The sequence below is a fragment of the Rhynchophorus ferrugineus genome, unplaced genomic scaffold, assembly GCF_030347505.1.
Source record: "Rhynchophorus ferrugineus isolate W39M unplaced genomic scaffold, kcgeb_rfMv2 rfM5, whole genome shotgun sequence".
Classification (NCBI taxonomy): domain Eukaryota; kingdom Metazoa; phylum Arthropoda; class Insecta; order Coleoptera; family Curculionidae; genus Rhynchophorus; species Rhynchophorus ferrugineus.
In genome coordinates, this window is record NW_027472584.1 from 28721174 (window position 1) to 28738713 (window position 17540).

At 33.1% G+C, this 17540-nt stretch overlaps 3 protein-coding genes across 4 annotated transcripts; 2 read left to right on the top strand and 1 right to left on the bottom strand.

The window, feature by feature from the left end:
• Positions 1-721: 721 nt before the first annotated feature.
• On the top strand, positions 722-3925 carry LOC143197162 (prolyl endopeptidase). Its single transcript, XM_076405383.1, has 13 exons — positions 722-856; positions 910-1003; positions 1054-1261; positions 1314-1517; positions 1574-1656; positions 1711-1850; positions 1905-2064; positions 2114-2314; positions 2367-2552; positions 2613-2875; positions 2928-3277; positions 3334-3524; positions 3587-3925. The coding sequence occupies exons 1-13, from the start codon at positions 822-824 to the stop codon at positions 3650-3652; spliced, it is 2181 nt and encodes a 726-aa protein (XP_076261498.1). The 5' UTR covers positions 722-821; the 3' UTR covers positions 3653-3925.
• LOC143197177 (DNA-directed RNA polymerase III subunit RPC4) lies at positions 3924-5744 on the bottom strand. Of its 2 annotated transcripts, XM_076405408.1 has the most exons (8): positions 5605-5744; positions 5412-5533; positions 5135-5360; positions 4953-5079; positions 4838-4903; positions 4700-4785; positions 4452-4643; positions 3924-4391 (listed from the first exon to the last, which is right to left on the bottom strand). In XM_076405408.1, exons 2-8 carry the CDS (start codon positions 5525-5527, stop codon positions 4275-4277), a joined length of 930 nt encoding a protein of 309 aa, XP_076261523.1. In that variant the 5' UTR covers positions 5528-5533; positions 5605-5744; the 3' UTR covers positions 3924-4274. The 2 variants fall into 2 exon arrangements, with proteins under 2 accessions (XP_076261523.1, XP_076261524.1); XM_076405409.1 differs by lacking the exon at positions 4838-4903 and having other exon boundaries at positions 4254-4391.
• A 649-nt stretch (positions 5745-6393) lies between these two features.
• On the top strand, positions 6394-16193 carry LOC143197161 (uncharacterized). The gene is made up of 9 exons (XM_076405382.1): positions 6394-6558; positions 6800-6973; positions 7290-7592; positions 7649-7875; positions 7941-8242; positions 8302-8491; positions 10950-11687; positions 11750-11910; positions 14157-16193. Exons 2-9 carry the CDS (start codon positions 6809-6811, stop codon positions 14345-14347), a joined length of 2277 nt encoding a protein of 758 aa, XP_076261497.1. The 5' UTR covers positions 6394-6558; positions 6800-6808; the 3' UTR covers positions 14348-16193.
• Positions 16194-17540: the final 1347 nt, after the last annotated feature.

Sequence of the window (17540 nt, forward strand, 5' to 3'; positions counted from 1 at the left end):
TTTGCTAATTGCTAAATAAGCCTAAAAAATAGGTTAATTTACAACATCACGTTAGAAACCTCTAAAATTAGCAATGTTGCCTTAGTATATTATGCATGTATTATACATATAAACCTTCCTCTTGAATCACTCTATCTATTGAAAAAAACCGCATCAAAATCCGTTGCGTAGTTTTAAAGATTTAAGCGCACATAGGGATATAGGGACAGAAAAGGCGACTTTGTTTTCTACTATGTAGTGATATCCTCTACTGGACTGGTATTCTATAGAAATATATTGGTACAAGAATACACATAGAGATATACGAAACATGAGCAATAAATTACTGGTCCTATCTTCATGACATTATTTCCCATATAAAACTTTACTCCTCCCACAAAGCCAATTTGTATTTCTGGTCATATAAGATGTATGTACCATATTTTAAACATTTTTATTTGGTACATTGTATAAATATTACATTTAACCGTTTTTTTTTTTTTGTTTCTAGAAATATGAAAGTAAGAATTTTAAAATCCGATATTTTTGAAAACCAAAATCTAAGAATTTAGTACAACATACGTTAGTTGTATGTTTAAAAGATTATAATATAAGATGGAGAGTTCTTGTGTATTACTAGTTATCTAATATATAAGTAAATATATATTTTTATGTGTGTACCTACAGATGGCACGTGTATTAAGCATGCCAACAGTTATCTCTCTTTCTCTGTAACTAATGATATTTTGTTTTCTTTGTCCTTCGAAATGTATGTTGACTAGTCAAAAAATCCTTGAAAACGTTAAAATCTAACCCTAATATTTAAATATATAATCATCTTAATGCATTTTATATTTAGAAATATTTGTAAACTTAGGTAGTAATATAAGGAGGCGCACTTCATTTAGATAATTTCTTTTGAATTATTAGGACACCTACGCTTTATTTTTATAGAAACATGTCTTTTAAGTATCCTGATGTGCAAAGAGATGATAAAGTGACAGAAAATTATTTTGGAACTCAGGTAAATATAGTTTCAATTAACTTATAATCGAATACTTAACTAGTTTTTAGGTTTCTGATCCATATAGGTGGTTAGAGGATCCTGATTCAGAACAAACCAGAAAATTTGTTGATGCTCAAAATGATGTTACCAGACCATATATTGATAATTGTCCATACAAGGAAACTATTAAAGCTAGGATAACTAAGTTATGGAATTATCCTAAATATTCAGTTCCCTTTAAGCGTGGAAATAAATACTACCAGTATAGGAATTCAGGTATCATATTAACATATATTTAAACTGGTGGGTTTTTAATTTCTACATATAGGTTTACAGAACCAAAGTGTAATATATGTTCAGGAAAATTTGCAAGATGAAGGGAAGATTTTCCTAGATCCTAATACATTATCAGATGATGGAACAATTGCTTTATCTGACAGCTGTTTCTCTGAAGATGGAAAAACATTTGCTTATGCTCTGAGTGCAAGTGGTTCAGACTGGAAAGAGATAAAATTTAAAAATGTTGAGACAGGTGTGTAAAATGTTTATCAACAATTGATATGTTATGAATTATATTTTATATTGTAGGTGAAGATTATCCTGAAACACTAAAGAAAGTTAGATATTCAACTATGTCATGGATGCATGACAATAAAGGATTTTTTTATGGGGTAATGGTATATTTTTTATGTTTAAATTGAAAATATATATTGGATATATTAAAGGGCTACTTAAACCAAATTGGTAAGGCAGATGGATCAGAAACTACCTCAAGTGAAAATCAGAAACTCTATTACCATATTTTGGGTACTGACCAGTCAGAAGATATAGAAGTTGTTGAATTTGAAGATAAAGAGATAAGAATGTAATATTTTTTGAATCATGTAAACAATTCATACATAGTTGAATATTATTACAGAGGAGCCAGTGTTAGCCATTGTGGTACTTATTTAGTATTGACACCTATTAAGGGATGTAAGAATTATTTACTTTACTTTGCTAAAGTTGATCCAAATCAAAAAATTACCAAAAAATTAGAACTTACCCCAGTGGTTACTAAATTTGAAGCAGATTATGAGGTAAAATTATAATGCTCACATGAAGAAATGTTTATTCCTGTTATTTTAGTATATTACAAACATTGATAACAAGTTTTTATTCCGTACTAATAAAAATGCACCAAATTATAGAATCATAGTAATTGATTTTAACAAAACAGCTGAATCAGAATGGACTACTTTGATAGAAGAAAATCCAAAAGATGTTTTAGATGATGCCCATGTTATCAATAACACTATGCTGGTTGTAACTTACTTGAAGGATGTCAGGGTATTAGTAATCATAGTTTATTATTCACTATTAGTAACAATGTTTATTTCAGAATACAATGCATATATTTGATATCAAAACTGGCAAAAAACTATATGATTTTAATTTAGATATTGGTACAGTGTTTTCCATATCTGGAAAAAGATATCATAGTGAAATGTTTTATAGTTTTTGTTCATTTCTTACACCAAACATTATATATAGAGTTGAGTTTAATGGAGATAAAATTAATGAAATGGTATATGTTTTTTATTATTTCTATATCAATATATGCCTTATTTTATTGGTATGTTTGTAGCTGTATCATGAAACTAAAGTTGGTGACTTGGATTCTTCAGCTTATGAAACAAAGCAGATATTTTACAAAAGCAAAGATGGAACTAATATTCCTATGTTTATAGTTAATAAAAAAGGATTGATAAGAGATGGGTCAAGGCCTTGTTTACTTTATGGATATGGCGGTTTTAACATTAACTTAACACCATCATTTAGTGTTTCTAGGTTAACTTTTATAAATAACTTTAATGGAGTTTTTGCATTGGCAAATATTCGCGGAGGCGGGTAAAGTAGATTTCGTCAATTTCTTTTCGTAATTTTAACTAACTCCTTTTAGAGAGTATGGGGATAACTGGCATAATGGTGGAAGATTCGACAAAAAACAAAATTGCTTTGATGATTTTCAATATGCGGCCAAATATTTAGTTGAAGAGAAATATACTTCTTCAAACAAGCTTATTATACAAGGAGGTTCAAATGGAGGCCTTTTGGTAGCAGCTTGTATTAATCAAGCACCAGAGCTCTTTGGAGCAGCCATATGTCAAGTGGGTCTTTCTGATATGTTAAGATACCATAAGTTCACCATCGGGTATGCTTGGAAGTCAGATTATGGTTGTGCCGATGAAGAAGATCAGTTTCGTTATCTTTATAAATATTCCCCATTGCATAATATTCAAGTACCAAAAGGTAAGGGTCTTATATATAGTTTAATTATAGTAATTGTTACAAATTTGCTCAATTAGATGGTGGCCAGTATCCCGCTACGTTGTTACTAACAGCTGATCATGATGATAGAGTGGTCCCTCTTCATTCACTTAAGTTTATTGCCGAATTGCAATATAAAATTGGAAAACTACCTCAACAGACGAATCCACTATTAATAAGAATCGAAACTAAAGCTGGGCATGGTGCTGGAAAACCAACAACAAAAGTTGTAAGTTATATTTAGATCGATGGTTAATCTTATTTTATTATTATGTTTATTCTTTATTTCAGATTGATGAAGTCACTGAGACTTTCTGCTTTATTTCCAAGTCTTTAAACTTACCTTTTTCTGAATAATTGTACTTACGATTTACCAAATGATATTAATGTCAAAACAAAACGATATTTTATATGATATTTGTTTTTTGTAAAGAATGGAAATAATTGATTCTGAATTGAATGTACTTTTAACTAAAATTTTATTGAAATAACTAATGACTCATGCATTGTAAAATTGGTCACGACAACAAAAATTTAGACATTATATATTGCTTTATTTATCCTTATTAAACCAAGACGACTATTTCTTTATTAATGTATATTAAGTTATTAAAATAATTACAAAAACTATTCGTAAATTTTCACTTTATTTCTAATTTGGTATGAATGCCATACCATTACTTAAAATTACTTACATTATATAGGTTTCAACTGAATCTATTGCAAACACAAAAAATTATACAAATGCACTGTAATGAAGAAACAAAAGTGACGGAAATCTAAAACAATCCAAGAACGGTTGTACTGTATAGAAGAAATTGTATCAGTTGAAACTTATCACATTGTATACAATTTACGATTAAGTAACATTTTGTGAAAAATTTAAATATATACATTTTTAACAGATGTTTCATCAGTTCCATAACAATCTTAGAAATATAAAATAAATTAGGCACGTTAAGTTGAAAATCAACTGAAATCATGAGTTTTTTAAAAGAAATTGCCAATCAGGATTTAAAATGAATCTGCTTTGTATATCTCCTAAAACAGCACTTTTTTCAGTATTTGTTTCTTCAACATCAATTTCTACAACTTTCTGAAAAAAAAAACCAAAACAAAACTGTAACATTAAATTTGACTAATAGAGCATACATACCTCATGAAAAGTTTGTAGATTGCTTGGTTCTAAACTATATTTTACACAGCCTATTAAAACCTCAACTTTTCCTGATTTCCTAATTTGAATTTTACCTATTTCACCCTCTAACATTTCCTTTAATTTATAATCGAATAGTGTTTTAATATTTGGGTCATCACTTAAACCTTTACCAGCAAATGAATCAGGCATCTATATTAAATATTCATTAATATGTTAAATACAATATTTATCTTTTAATTACTTACACTCCATAACATTAATGCTGGATTATAGTCACTAAACCTATCGTCATCTTGAAATTCTGCAGGTATAGCATCAGTATCAATTTTTACTAAAAATAATATTATTTATTAAGCTTCTTATTAGTTATTACCTAAACTTACACCTAGTTAAATCTAAATTGGATTCATCATATTCTACCTTTATTTCAGGTTTAACTTTAATAGGAACTAAAAAGAGAAGGTTTTAAAGGGTAATAGTAAAATGTTAGAATGGTACCTTTGGTTTCTTTGAGATCAGCCTCACTCCAAGGAAGTGGTGCAAATGGCAATTTCTCGTCATCATCACTAGGGTCATCACAGCCCATTATTTCATCATAAACCTTGTGCTCATTTTTATTATCAACCTATATTAAAGTTATTATTATAATACAATATAATACTATCAAGAATATGACTTACTTGCCACTCATCTTTTTTAACTTTAGGTACTGGCATAATCATGGAAGTATCATCTCTAGGAGCACTCACTCTTTCATACCTAGCTTTTCTTATTGCATCGTTACCAATGCCATCAGAAAAAATTCCACTGGATTGTACATAACGTTCCGTTTTCTCAAATGTTTTGTTATTTCTTGAATTCCTTTTATTAACTTGCTTTTTCTTCTCTTCATTTTTTAAGAATAGTCTACAAAATATAGTAATAAACACAAAATTAGTGACAGAAAAAATAATTTACTCTTTCTTTTCCTTATTCCGTGTTACATTAAGATTGGGAGTAAATATCTTCTTTTGTTTGGTACCTCCTAAAGTTAGGTCTCTAGGTAACCTAATAGACTGTAATCGTTTTTCCATGTTTATCTGCAAAAAAAAATTAAATATAAATACAAAATAAAGTTTAAAATATTCCAATAAAACTATAATGATCATACTTTACAATTGAATACGATTTTCAGAGTTATCTATATTTTATAAACATTTTAAAAATAAATTTTTAGAAATACGGTTACTCTATTCGATAATAAAATATCAATTTTGAAATGTCCCTATATCACACGTTTTCATATAAATGTCAGTCATACTGACAACCATGTTGGTTTCTGTCATTTGTCTTCATCATTTAAGTACCATTTGATAGGTGGCACTGTATATATTATGATGTTAATAATAATATTAATAGTATATATTCGAATATAAATTGAAAATGTATATTTTAGTATAAATTACGTATAAGTTTTTTTAAATCTATAATTACTTAAAGTAAAACTATCTTAATTACTTCTGAGATTTATCGTTAGATGGCGAAACACACACTGACAGTAAATTTGTGGTGGCAATATAAAAATAAACACAAGCAATCGATTAAATTGCAAAATTCAATTGTTATGTTAATTTATTTTTAGATATATATGTTTAAATTAAGAGAAAATAAAAGAAATGTATATGTATGCATATATAGTAATAACAAAATATTTTATATACATTTTAGAACTAACTAACCTATTTCTCTTGTATTATAAATTATTTAAATAAATGCATACATAACTAATAACTGTTTATTATACTAAAACTATGTAAGTCATAAAATTATCAGAGCACGGGAACATAAACTAGGAGGTGGGAAATATTGTGGGGGTGAATAGCAACCCTAAAGAACAAACGCGGAACGGATGCCCACTAGCGTCGCGACGCCGCTATAGAGGTTGCATCATTGACGTTTCAACATGCCATTGCACGAGCAGAGCCTCACGAAATATTTCGGAAAATTAGTACACGCCTGTCACTAAAATATGCCTCGAAAGCTTCCGTGTGTGGAAAAATGTGGAAAGATTCTAGGAAAAATGACACCAATAAAATTAATAAACTTTCAGCAATAGTTCCATTTGGTAAGTTGTAATTTTACATCGTCTGTAGGTATTATAGTGTTGTAATATATGAAAGCTGTTTTTAAAACTCGAATATTAGGTAAAGTAGTAACTGTTTTGACATGTATATAGAATCTGCTTATATTTATATTGTCAAATTATTTATTATATGTTGTATATTATCTATAAAAATGATGTTTACATCTGTTAAGTATTTTTAACTTTGATGTATTTGATGTGATCGTTGCTTTGGATATTTTAGACGCCTAAAATGTTTGGAAGCAAATTACGTGCCTGGATGGAAGCCGTTAGGCCTAAGAAAAAACAGCATCGAAGAGAAAAACAAGGAAAAAGCGCGCTTTCAAACTCTGGGTCTAATACAAACAACCATACCGTTACTTGGAAAAATACGAGCTTATTAAACAGCGACAAAAAGGTAAATACTAATATTAATAAATTCTGTGCTAGGGATTCGTAAATAAAAGTCAACTTTATTTAAACAAAACACTGTCAATAGTAAAATGTCAGATTTTGAAAGTGTCTAGCCCTATACGTTTCAGTGAATTGTTATTAAATCTATCTATCTAAACATTCTAGCATAAATTTTGAAACTTATAAAGTAAATTTGAACGTATGACATTTGTATATTTTTAAAAATAATATTTTAAACGAAATTTATATAATATTAGGCAGATATTAAAACAAAAATTTGACTTTTTAGTAGTTGTAATTTTAAATGACATGATCTTTAGATTAACGATGACGATTCTGCGACTAAATTTGGTAAAACGAAGAACGAAACAACTGTAACAAACGAATCGCAATTATCTAGATATTCAACTACGAACTTATCATCGCCGGAATCAGCGTACTCAACTGGTTATAGTACTGATGGTACATCTCCAGGAGCACCGCCCGATTATCTATTAAACACGAATAAAAAGGATCCCGACCAACGTTTAGACAACCGACTGAATGTTGAGACGTGCTCACCGAGAAATCAGTTTATTCGAGCACCATCGTGTGTCGGTGAAAAGCCAATTTCGATAACGAAGGTGAAGGCGCTATTAAATCATGATTAACTCGTTCTAAGTTGAGTTCTAAATTCTAGACTACAGAGTGTTTGGAAGAAAAGGACACGAGTATTATCAATTCATCGACGATATTTTATGGAAAAATCACTGATACATCAGGTTTAGTGTCTCCAAGACAAAGGAATAGAATACGAACGAATCCCTGGCTTCCTGGCGGTACTAATAGCGCAACTCCCAGTCCGTTGCCAGTACGGCAGGAGATGAAACAAACTCCAGTGGCATTGAGAAACTTCCGAAATAGTCCGTAAGTTTATGCCGTTCGAAACAATACCCTCGAGCTTCATTCGTTTTCGTTTCAATTGATTACAGAATTCAAAACAGATACTTGAGCCCTGTAGCTAATAGAAGATCATTATCGTCGTCGTCTTGTTCGTCTTTGAGTGCTGGGAATCATACGTTCGATCCACATTTCCCTCGGTCACTCAGCGACGAGGATGATTGTACTCTCAACGAAATGATGGGCAAATACGATGAAAGTTACGTGTACGAAAAAGAAACCGACATTCTTAGTGATAGTGACCCAACTGACTGCGAAAGTGATATCGATACCGGTCAAGATGGTGGTGATGAAGATGATAATGCCGACGTAGAACTAGATTATATCGATAATGGTGAATATATTTCGGTTCTATTCGATTAGTCGACATAAACGGCCTATTTATGTTTCTAGGTTCCTATATAGAATTAGATTATAAGGCAGATAATACTGGTCATTGTTCGTACTTTATTCCGCCGGATATACAAAGGAAAAGGTCATCAAGAAGACGCACAACACGACGAAACAAAGAAAGTAACGACAGAAAACGCCGGTCTAGTACTAGTAAGAAATTAAACCATAGACATTCGTCTGAGAGAACCAGGTAATATTTAGATATTGCTCAATTCCTTTTTTTGCGCACGTGTTGTGAATTAATTTCTTTTGTAAAATCGGAGGTTCGGTTATGGAAAGTGGGAACATATATCGCTACGCATATAAAATTGTCTGACAATTTTTTTATGTTCTATAACATTAAATTAAACGGTTTTTTTTTGTCAAATTGTACCTGCTGAACACAACAATTTAAAACGGACTTTTCTAACACGTACCATTTTAAAATTATAACAGGTCAATTGAAAAGTCCCCGGCCTACCATAGTACACATTTTTTTGGCAAAATTAGTTTTTTTTATTCAACATAATTCCTTTCAAGGGTGATACACTGATTATAGCGACCCTCTAACTTTTAGATACTATTTTTGTAGTACTATTTGCCGTTTGCATCAAAATATGCCTCAGTTTCGGCGATCACCTCTTTATTCGACGAAAATTTCTTCCCAGCGAACATTCTTTTAAAATCTGAGAACAGGAAATAATCGCTGGTGGCTAGATCTGTAGAGTACGTCGGATGAGGAAGCAATTCGAAGCCCAATTCATAGATTTTTGCCATCGTTTTCACTGACTTGTGACACGATGTATTGTCTTGGTGAAGCAGCACTTTCTTTTCCTTCAAATGTGGCCGTTTTACTGCGATTTCGTCCTTCAAACGGTCCAAAACGCTATGTAATAGTCGCTGTTGATGGTCCTTCATTTTTCAAGGTAGTCAATGAAAATTATTCCTTGCGCATCACAAAATACAGACGCCATAACCTTGCCAGCTGACTGTTCCGTTTTCCCACATTTTGGGGCGGGTTCATTGTGTTCAGCCCACTCGGATGACTGTCGATAGGACTTCGGAGTAAAATGATGGAGCCATGTTTCATCTTCTGTCACACATCGACGCAAAACTCGAGTTTATTACGCTTGACCATCTTCAAACACTGATCCGAATCATCAACTCGTCGCTGTTTTTGGTCAAAGGTCAATATTCGTGAATGACAAGATGTACACGTTCAGTTGATATCTTTAGAGTGTCTGCTAGTTCATTCAATTTCATCGTCTTCGATGCTCAATTCACCACTTCTAAATTTAGCATACCAATCCTTATTACTAAGGAACGTGATGTGAATCATATCAACAGACAATATTTTTAATTTAATTTATTTATGTTAGAAACATTGTGTCACACAGTGTAATTGAAGGTGGTACAAAATGCGTATATTTCAGTTCGCAATGTTGCCAGATTGTTTAAATTATATTTATATATAGGGAATATAGGGTCTGTTTGAAAGGTCTGAAAAGGAACAGTCTGTCATGGAACGTTCTAGATACAAAGGCAGTGTCATTCGTTTATTCAGTCAATAGGGTAATTTTAGGTCATTTTCGTTATATACAACTTTTCTTTATCTGAAAAAGAAAAACGGAATTGGTATATCGAAAATTCTGTGGTGTCTATGTCTGAATAGATTTAGTCGTCGTTTTATCTTGTAAAATCATCACCAAAGCCTCCAAATATATATATACTAGCGACCCGCCCCGGCTTCGCACGGGTGCAATGCTGATACTAAATTAAATACACTACAGAAAAAATATGAACGTTGTATATAAAAACATAGCGGCCCGCTCCGACTTTGCACGGGCATAAAATATATATGCCTATGCCACTCAATGAAAACATGATTAAAATCGATCCAGTATTTTTGGTTCATTCATTACTGCCCTTGGCCTGCACGCATTAAATTTGGAGTAAAACAATTCCTCTTCCCCTATACTTAATATGAAGATTTCCTGCTATCTTTGGAATATCTAAATTCATACAATTTTTATTACATTACACATTTTTAAACGCAAATTTTAAATTTGTAATATCTCCGAAAATATTTGTGTAATTTACATGCTGTAAGGAACCATATTGATCTATATTAATTGCACACTGTATTTAAGGTACTTAATTCGATAAGGATTAATGCCGTATTGCTTAAAATAGCTTCGTAAATAAGCCATTTTCTCACGTAAAAAGTAAACAATAAAAATGGTTAATGTGGGTTATCCCTAAAAGATAAACATATACCATCGCGGACTTTTTTGTAGACCTTTTTATGGTGTACAATACTGTAGTACATTAATTTGATCTAACTCGTAGGGTTAGGCAGCGTTTTTGCTAATTGCTAAATAAGCCTAAAAAAATAGGTTAATTTACGACATCACGTTAGAAACCTCTAAAATTAGCAATGTTGCCTTAGTATATTATGCATGTATTATACATATAAACCTTCCTCTTGAATCACTCTATCTATTGAAAAAAACCGCAGAAAAGGCGACTTTGTTTTATACTATGTAGTGATATATATATATCGTCATCTTTTATGAATACATCGAAATTAAGTCACAATCATAATAAAAAATTTAAAACACATAAGGGTCTTTGTGTCGATTTGTCGATAATATTAATATTAATTTTAGACATTCAAGTTTACATAAAGATGGTTCTAAGAGTGCCGGTGCTACTCCAATTTCCGTCCGAAGATCAAGCCTAAGACCTAATTATAGAGCTCAAGAAGAGTGCCTCAAGAAACGTTCCAACTCTGTGAGTTTCCATCGCGATTCGACTGTTTTGATTGATAAAAGAGACCGCGAAGCCGACATGAAATATAAAGAATTGATCGGCCAAGCTGAGCAAATCATACGTACTATGAACATAAATGGTTTGTCACCGAGAAGAATTCCCGGCCCGACAAACAAAAGAGTAGAACTACTTCGAACAACTGAATGTGGGAAACCTGAAGCTCTGTTCAAGAATAAACCAACCGAAGAGACTTTAGTAATAAATTCTAACATAGCTCCGTCCAATAATTTATTTAAAAATAACAGGTTTAGTCCTAAGAAGAATCATATCACCAACTTTATAATTAATAATTCGCCTGTTCTTGTTCGAAAAGAATTACAAGGACAGAGTCCGTTAACTATGAGAAGAAATCTAACAGAAGATCATAATTACTCTCCGATCGTCAACAGGAAACAAAAGCAAATTCACGAAGATATTTACAAAAAGCCAAGCGATAATTTAACCATCATTAAAAAGACTATGAGAGAACATCACGAGGTTAGTTTTGAATCTCCCGTTAATATGAGGAAATCTTATCAGCCGAAAAGTATTTTACACAAGTCAGAATGCAATCATATGGGGATTTTAAGTCCAAGGTGGGTTAAACTATCAATATATCCGACGGAGCTTGATATTTCACTGATTTTGTTTGTTTCAGACACAGAAGACCTTTGGAGCCGGCAATCGGAAGTAGTAGTTCAGATGAAGAAGCTTGCCACAGATCCAGAAAAAAATTATCCAGGAGTTGTCCGCAAAGTGAACCGATGAGAAGAAAAGTTTATTTTGGCAGAAGCACCATTGGTTTTTCCAAAGGGCATGGTAATGTATATTTACAATCGCATATGTAATTTTCTGATAATAAATTGCGAAAATACGGGGGTTGTGTGATAATAAAAATTATAAACACAAATATTTTTTCCATTGTTTTTTTGGTTCTCGAATCACAATTGCTTTCGTTCTCAAAATAACTGGAAAGTTTGATGGTGTTAGAATGTTCGTCTGGGCGGTCGGTCGGAATGTGTGGCTGTCGATGCGATTGATTGTCCGAACACTCACTACTATTTTGTGGAAGAAATTCGCACGGGAACTGAAAACACTGATTGAACAAACACTTGTTTATTTCGATATTGAATTGATACATGTGCTCGACGGGAGAATTGACAGGATATTAGGTTAGATAAGGGAAGTAGGGTAGCGCTGTGGAAGTAGTACTGTTACAAGGGGGTAGAGAAAAAAAAGAGACCGAGATGTCGTCGTGGTGGTCTTTTATAGCCGGAAACCGCATGGTACCAATCCACCAGCGTTGCCGACTTTGTTGTAGGTGACTTGGTGTGAATGGTTGGTGGTGGCCTAAAGGGTCGTAGCGGTCGCTACATGACTCCCCTCCTAGTGAAGCTGCCGTGGAACGTACCACTATGTGGTGCAGGTTTCGAAGTGTACCCGCAATTAAGCAATGAATCGTCTAGGGACTGCTTATGAGATGGGGATCCCAACCTGAGCGAGGAGTTTTACGGGATCAGCTGCCATCGCAGTTATAGCAGGACGTCGTTCGTCTTAGGGCGTTCGGATTTGTTTGAGGGTACCTATAAGTGTGGTGCCTTACGTGCCCGTTTCGCGATGCAAGGGTGTTCATGTGTTGATGGTATGCATGATGGGCTTCTGTGGTTTTCGTCCAACAGGCTAGTCTCGTGGGATAACGTCGACCATGTGATGTTGATGGGTTCCATTCTTCGTGCTATCCTTCCATGCACTTGTCAAGCACCTGTCGAGGGACTTATGTTAAGCTGGTTTACCTGTTAGGCACTTCGATCACGTCGGGGTCACCAATTGTAGGAATGTTGGTCTGGTCGGTCGGTAGGTCGGAATATGTGGCTGTCGATGCGATTATTTATCCAAACACTCACTACTATTCTGTGGAAGAAATTCGCACAGGAACTGTAAACACTGGTTGATACATAAATACTTGTTTATTTCGATATTGAATTATACATGTGGTCGACGGAAGAATTGTCAGGATATTAGTTTAGGTAAGGGAAGTACGGTAGCGCTGTGGAAGTGATACTGTTACAAGGGGGTAGAGAAAAGAAAAGAGCGCGAGACGTCGTCGTGGTGGTTTTTTATAGCCGGGAACCGCATGGTACCAATCCACCAGCGTTGCCGACTTTGTTGTAGGTGAATTGGTGTGAATGGTTGGTGGTGGCCTAAAGGGTCGTAGCGGTCGCTACATCACTCCCCTCGTAGTGAAGCTACCTTGGAACGCACCACTATGTGGTGCAAGTTCCAAAGTGTACCCTCAATTAAGCAATGAATCGCCTAGGGACTGCTTACGAGATGGTCCCAACCTGAGCGAGGAGTTTTACGGGATCAGCTGCCATCGAAGTTGTAGCAGGACGTCGTTCGTCTTGGGGCGTTCGGATTTGTTTGAGGGTACCTATAAGTGTGGTGCCTTACGTGTCCGTTTCGCGATGCAAGGGTGTTCATGTGTTGATGTTATGCATGATGGGCTTCTCTGGTTTTCGTCCAACAGGCTAGTCTCGTGGGATAACGTCGACCATGTGATGTTGATGGGTTCCATTCCTCGTGCTATCCTTCCATGCACGTGTCAAGCACCTGTCGATCACGTCGGGGTCACCAATTGTAGGAATGTTGTTCTGGTCGGTTGGTAGGTCGGCGTTGCCAACCTTTGACTTTTTGTAGGTGAATGCGTGGTGGCCTAAAGGGTCGTAGCGGTCGCTACAATGGTATTTCTGTAAAAGATTATACAGGGCGTCCATTGAGAAAGTTCATATTAAAATCTTCTCTCAGTTAGTTATTGGCTGGTTGGTAGGCTTAATGCTGAAGACACTGAAGACCCTGAAGAAAAGTAGGAAAAAGTATTTCAATATTTGTTTTTTCTCATTGGGCACACAGTTGCTTTGTGAAAAACATGGCTTTCTGAAATAACCAGTACCCACACTGAACTAAGTAAAGTATATATTACACAGCCCTCGTATATTGAATTCTAATTATAATAATAGACTCGAACGGATGAACCTATTCTTAACGCATTTTAATTATTGTTACAGAAAAGACTGTTGCTTTTAACTTAACAAATGAGATGCCAAATTTATCGTTAGAAAACAATGTAGGTAGTTCGGATAACTTACGACATCAGGTGTTGTTGAACACAATTCAAAGTTTGAAAAGGAACTTGGAAGATCAATCAGCTTCGTTGCAACAAAGTTATCGGAATATGCATCACATGTACAAATATTAAAAGAAAACAAAAAGGGTAAAATGAAAGTCATACTGACACTGTTTCTAGTTTTTTACAACTCTAAATGTAATATGTCACATGTTAACTGTCACAAGAAAAATGCGAGTGTTTGTTTATGGAATGGATATTAATCGTATTTTTCGCCAACATTTTTTAATACAAACTTTTTGACGTGGCCTGTTTTGAGAACATAACCACATATTTACATACATTTAGACATTATTTGTAGTTTAAAGTGGCGCGCTAGTGATGTTTTCTATTCGTTTATCTGACATATACATTGTCATTTTAGCTGTATCATAACCTGTACAATTTTTCTAATGCAGGTTGAGCAAAAGCGATCAACGCGTACGCCACTGATTAGATATTAAAGTAGTTTAAAGTAGGAACACGTAGATAGACATCCAAAAACCAAATGCCAAATTTATGACATTATTAGTATCACCACTAGACAATAGGGGCGTTAGAAAATATATCAATAGTTGTTTTTTGGTACATCTATATTACTAAAGTGTTTGTTAAAAAATAATTCTGTTTTCTCAGTGTAAAAGTTATCGTAGGTTTAGAATATTTGGGCATTAATTTGATCTATTCGATTTTATTTTAGTTATAGTGTCACATCAAATAACAACCGTTAATATTTGACAAAATCAATATAGATGACTAATAATATTGCATATTTAAAACAAATTTATATATTACATTTATTATAAAGCGACATTTTCTTTAATATTGACTATTTCCTTCTCTAGCTCCAGTTTTTTATGCTTGATTCATGATATAATTAGATTAAAAGGTGAATTTCAATGTAAGGGATTTTGAAAGTCTGCCTTATGGAAAAATATTTTAGTAATATATTATTTAACAATTCTAATTGATTTGATACCCATTGAGGGTCAGATATGGAGCATATGGCGGGTGTCAAGTCAATTTGAAGCCCAATTCGTCGAATTTTACCATCATTTTCATTGACTTGTAACCTGGTACATTGTTTTTCCTATTTCACTTAACCACTATTAAACTAAACATTAAATTGTCATGAAATTTTGAAACGTTTGAAGGTTCTTGAAGGCTACCTAATAGCCTTCAAAAGTTCAATAGGTTCAATAACGAGTAATCATGCTCTTAAGTTGAACACCTTATTGTTTAGATTGCCTTTATTATCACAACTAGAAAACAAGAAACTTTATAAAAATCATTGTTAAATGAAAAAAAATCGCCCTAGAAATAAATATGCAATATTTTTATCCATTAATGTATAATTGGCGTGAACTCAATATTGAAGCATATCTACTAGAAAGTTAGTTGGTGCTCTGCATTTTATTATTAATTATATTATAATTGAACAATTTAATGCCCGTTATCTTGTCCCTCCCATGTTAATTTTGTAGAATAGTATAAATTATTGTAGTAAAATAATGTCGAATGTAACTTAAATTATCAAAAACAGATAATTCAGGCACTACAGGCATCTTAAAAAGGATTATAAAAACATTATTTAATCGTTAAAAAGTCCAACAATATAATTTCTCAACCCATTCTTTGTTGTTACTGTTAGCATTTAAAAGTAATATATTCACATTTTTAATTTTTTATACATTTTTATATATATTGTCTTTAACATAAGAAATACCGACAACACATATTATTAAAGCAATATACCGTTTGTTGTATACAAACCGAAATATCACGCAAATAGTCAGTTAAAAAATGAATAGCAAAAAGGTACGTCAAAAGAAATTTAGTTAATACGCGCAGCAAAGCTGTCAAATAATTTTTAATTATATTTTTGTTAATTACATTTTTAAATAATCATTGTGTAAATATACAAATTAAAATAATTCAATTTATTCGTTTTATTTCCATTGATACATTTATTACGTTTATAAGCCCATTTGTATAATCACTACATAGTATAAGACAAAGTCGCCTTTTCTGTCCCTGTCTATGTGCGCTTAAATCTTTAAAACTACGCAACGGATTTTGATGCGGTTTTTTTCAATAGATAGAGTGATTCAAGAGGAAGGTTTATATGTATAATACATGCATAATATACTAAGGCAACATTGCTAATTTTAGAGGTTTCTAACGTGATGTCGTAAATTAACCTATTTTTTTAGGCTTATTTAGCAATTAGCAAAAACGCTGCCTAACCCTACGAGTTAGATCAAATTAATGTACTACAGTATTGTGCACCATAAAAAGGTCTACAAAAAAGTCCGCGATGGTATATGTTTATCTTTTAGGGATAACCCACATTAACCATTTTTATTGTTTACTTTTTACGTGAGGAAATGGCTTATTTACGAAGCTATTTTAAGCAATACGGCATTAATCCTTATCGAATTAAGTACCTTAAATACAGTGTGCAATTAATATAGATCAATATGGTTCCTTACAGCATGTAAATTAAACAAATATTTTCGGAGATATTACAAATTTAAAATTTGCGTTTAAAAATGTGTAATGTAATAAAAATTGTATGAATTTAGATATTCCAAAGATAGCAGGAAATCTTCATAGTAAGTATAGGGGAAGAGGAATTGTTGAATTGTACTCCAAATTTAATGCGTGCAGGCCAAGGGCAGTAATGAATGAACCAAAAATACTGGATCGATTTTAATCATGTTTTCATTGAGTGACATAGGCATATATATTTTATGCCCGTGCAAAGTCGGAGCGGGCCGCTATGTTTTTATATACAACGTTCATATTTTTCTTTAGTGTATTTAATTTAGTATCAGCATTGCACCCGTGCGAAGCCGGGGCGGGTCGCTAGTAAAGTATAAATCTACATACGGATGTCACTATTTATATTTCGGGAATAGGAAAAAAACAAATAGTTAAGCTGCGAATATATTTTTATTGTTTTTCAAAGTACTCGCCACGATGATTGACACATTTTTGCATACGCTTAAACCAATTTTCAAAGAATTTATGCCATTCCGAATGAGGTACTTTCAAAACATGATTTTTGAACGCTTTAATAACTTCTTCGAGTGATGAAAATCGTTGACCATGCAGTTTATACTTCACGGATGGGAACAAAAAGAAGTCATTCGGTGTCAGATCAGGGCTGTACGGCGGATGACCCATCAATTTGATGTTTTGAGTGCTCAAATAGTCTCTTGTGTGAGAGCTCGCATTGTCATGATGAAGAACAATCCGGCCTCTCTTGTTTGTTTTCCTTATT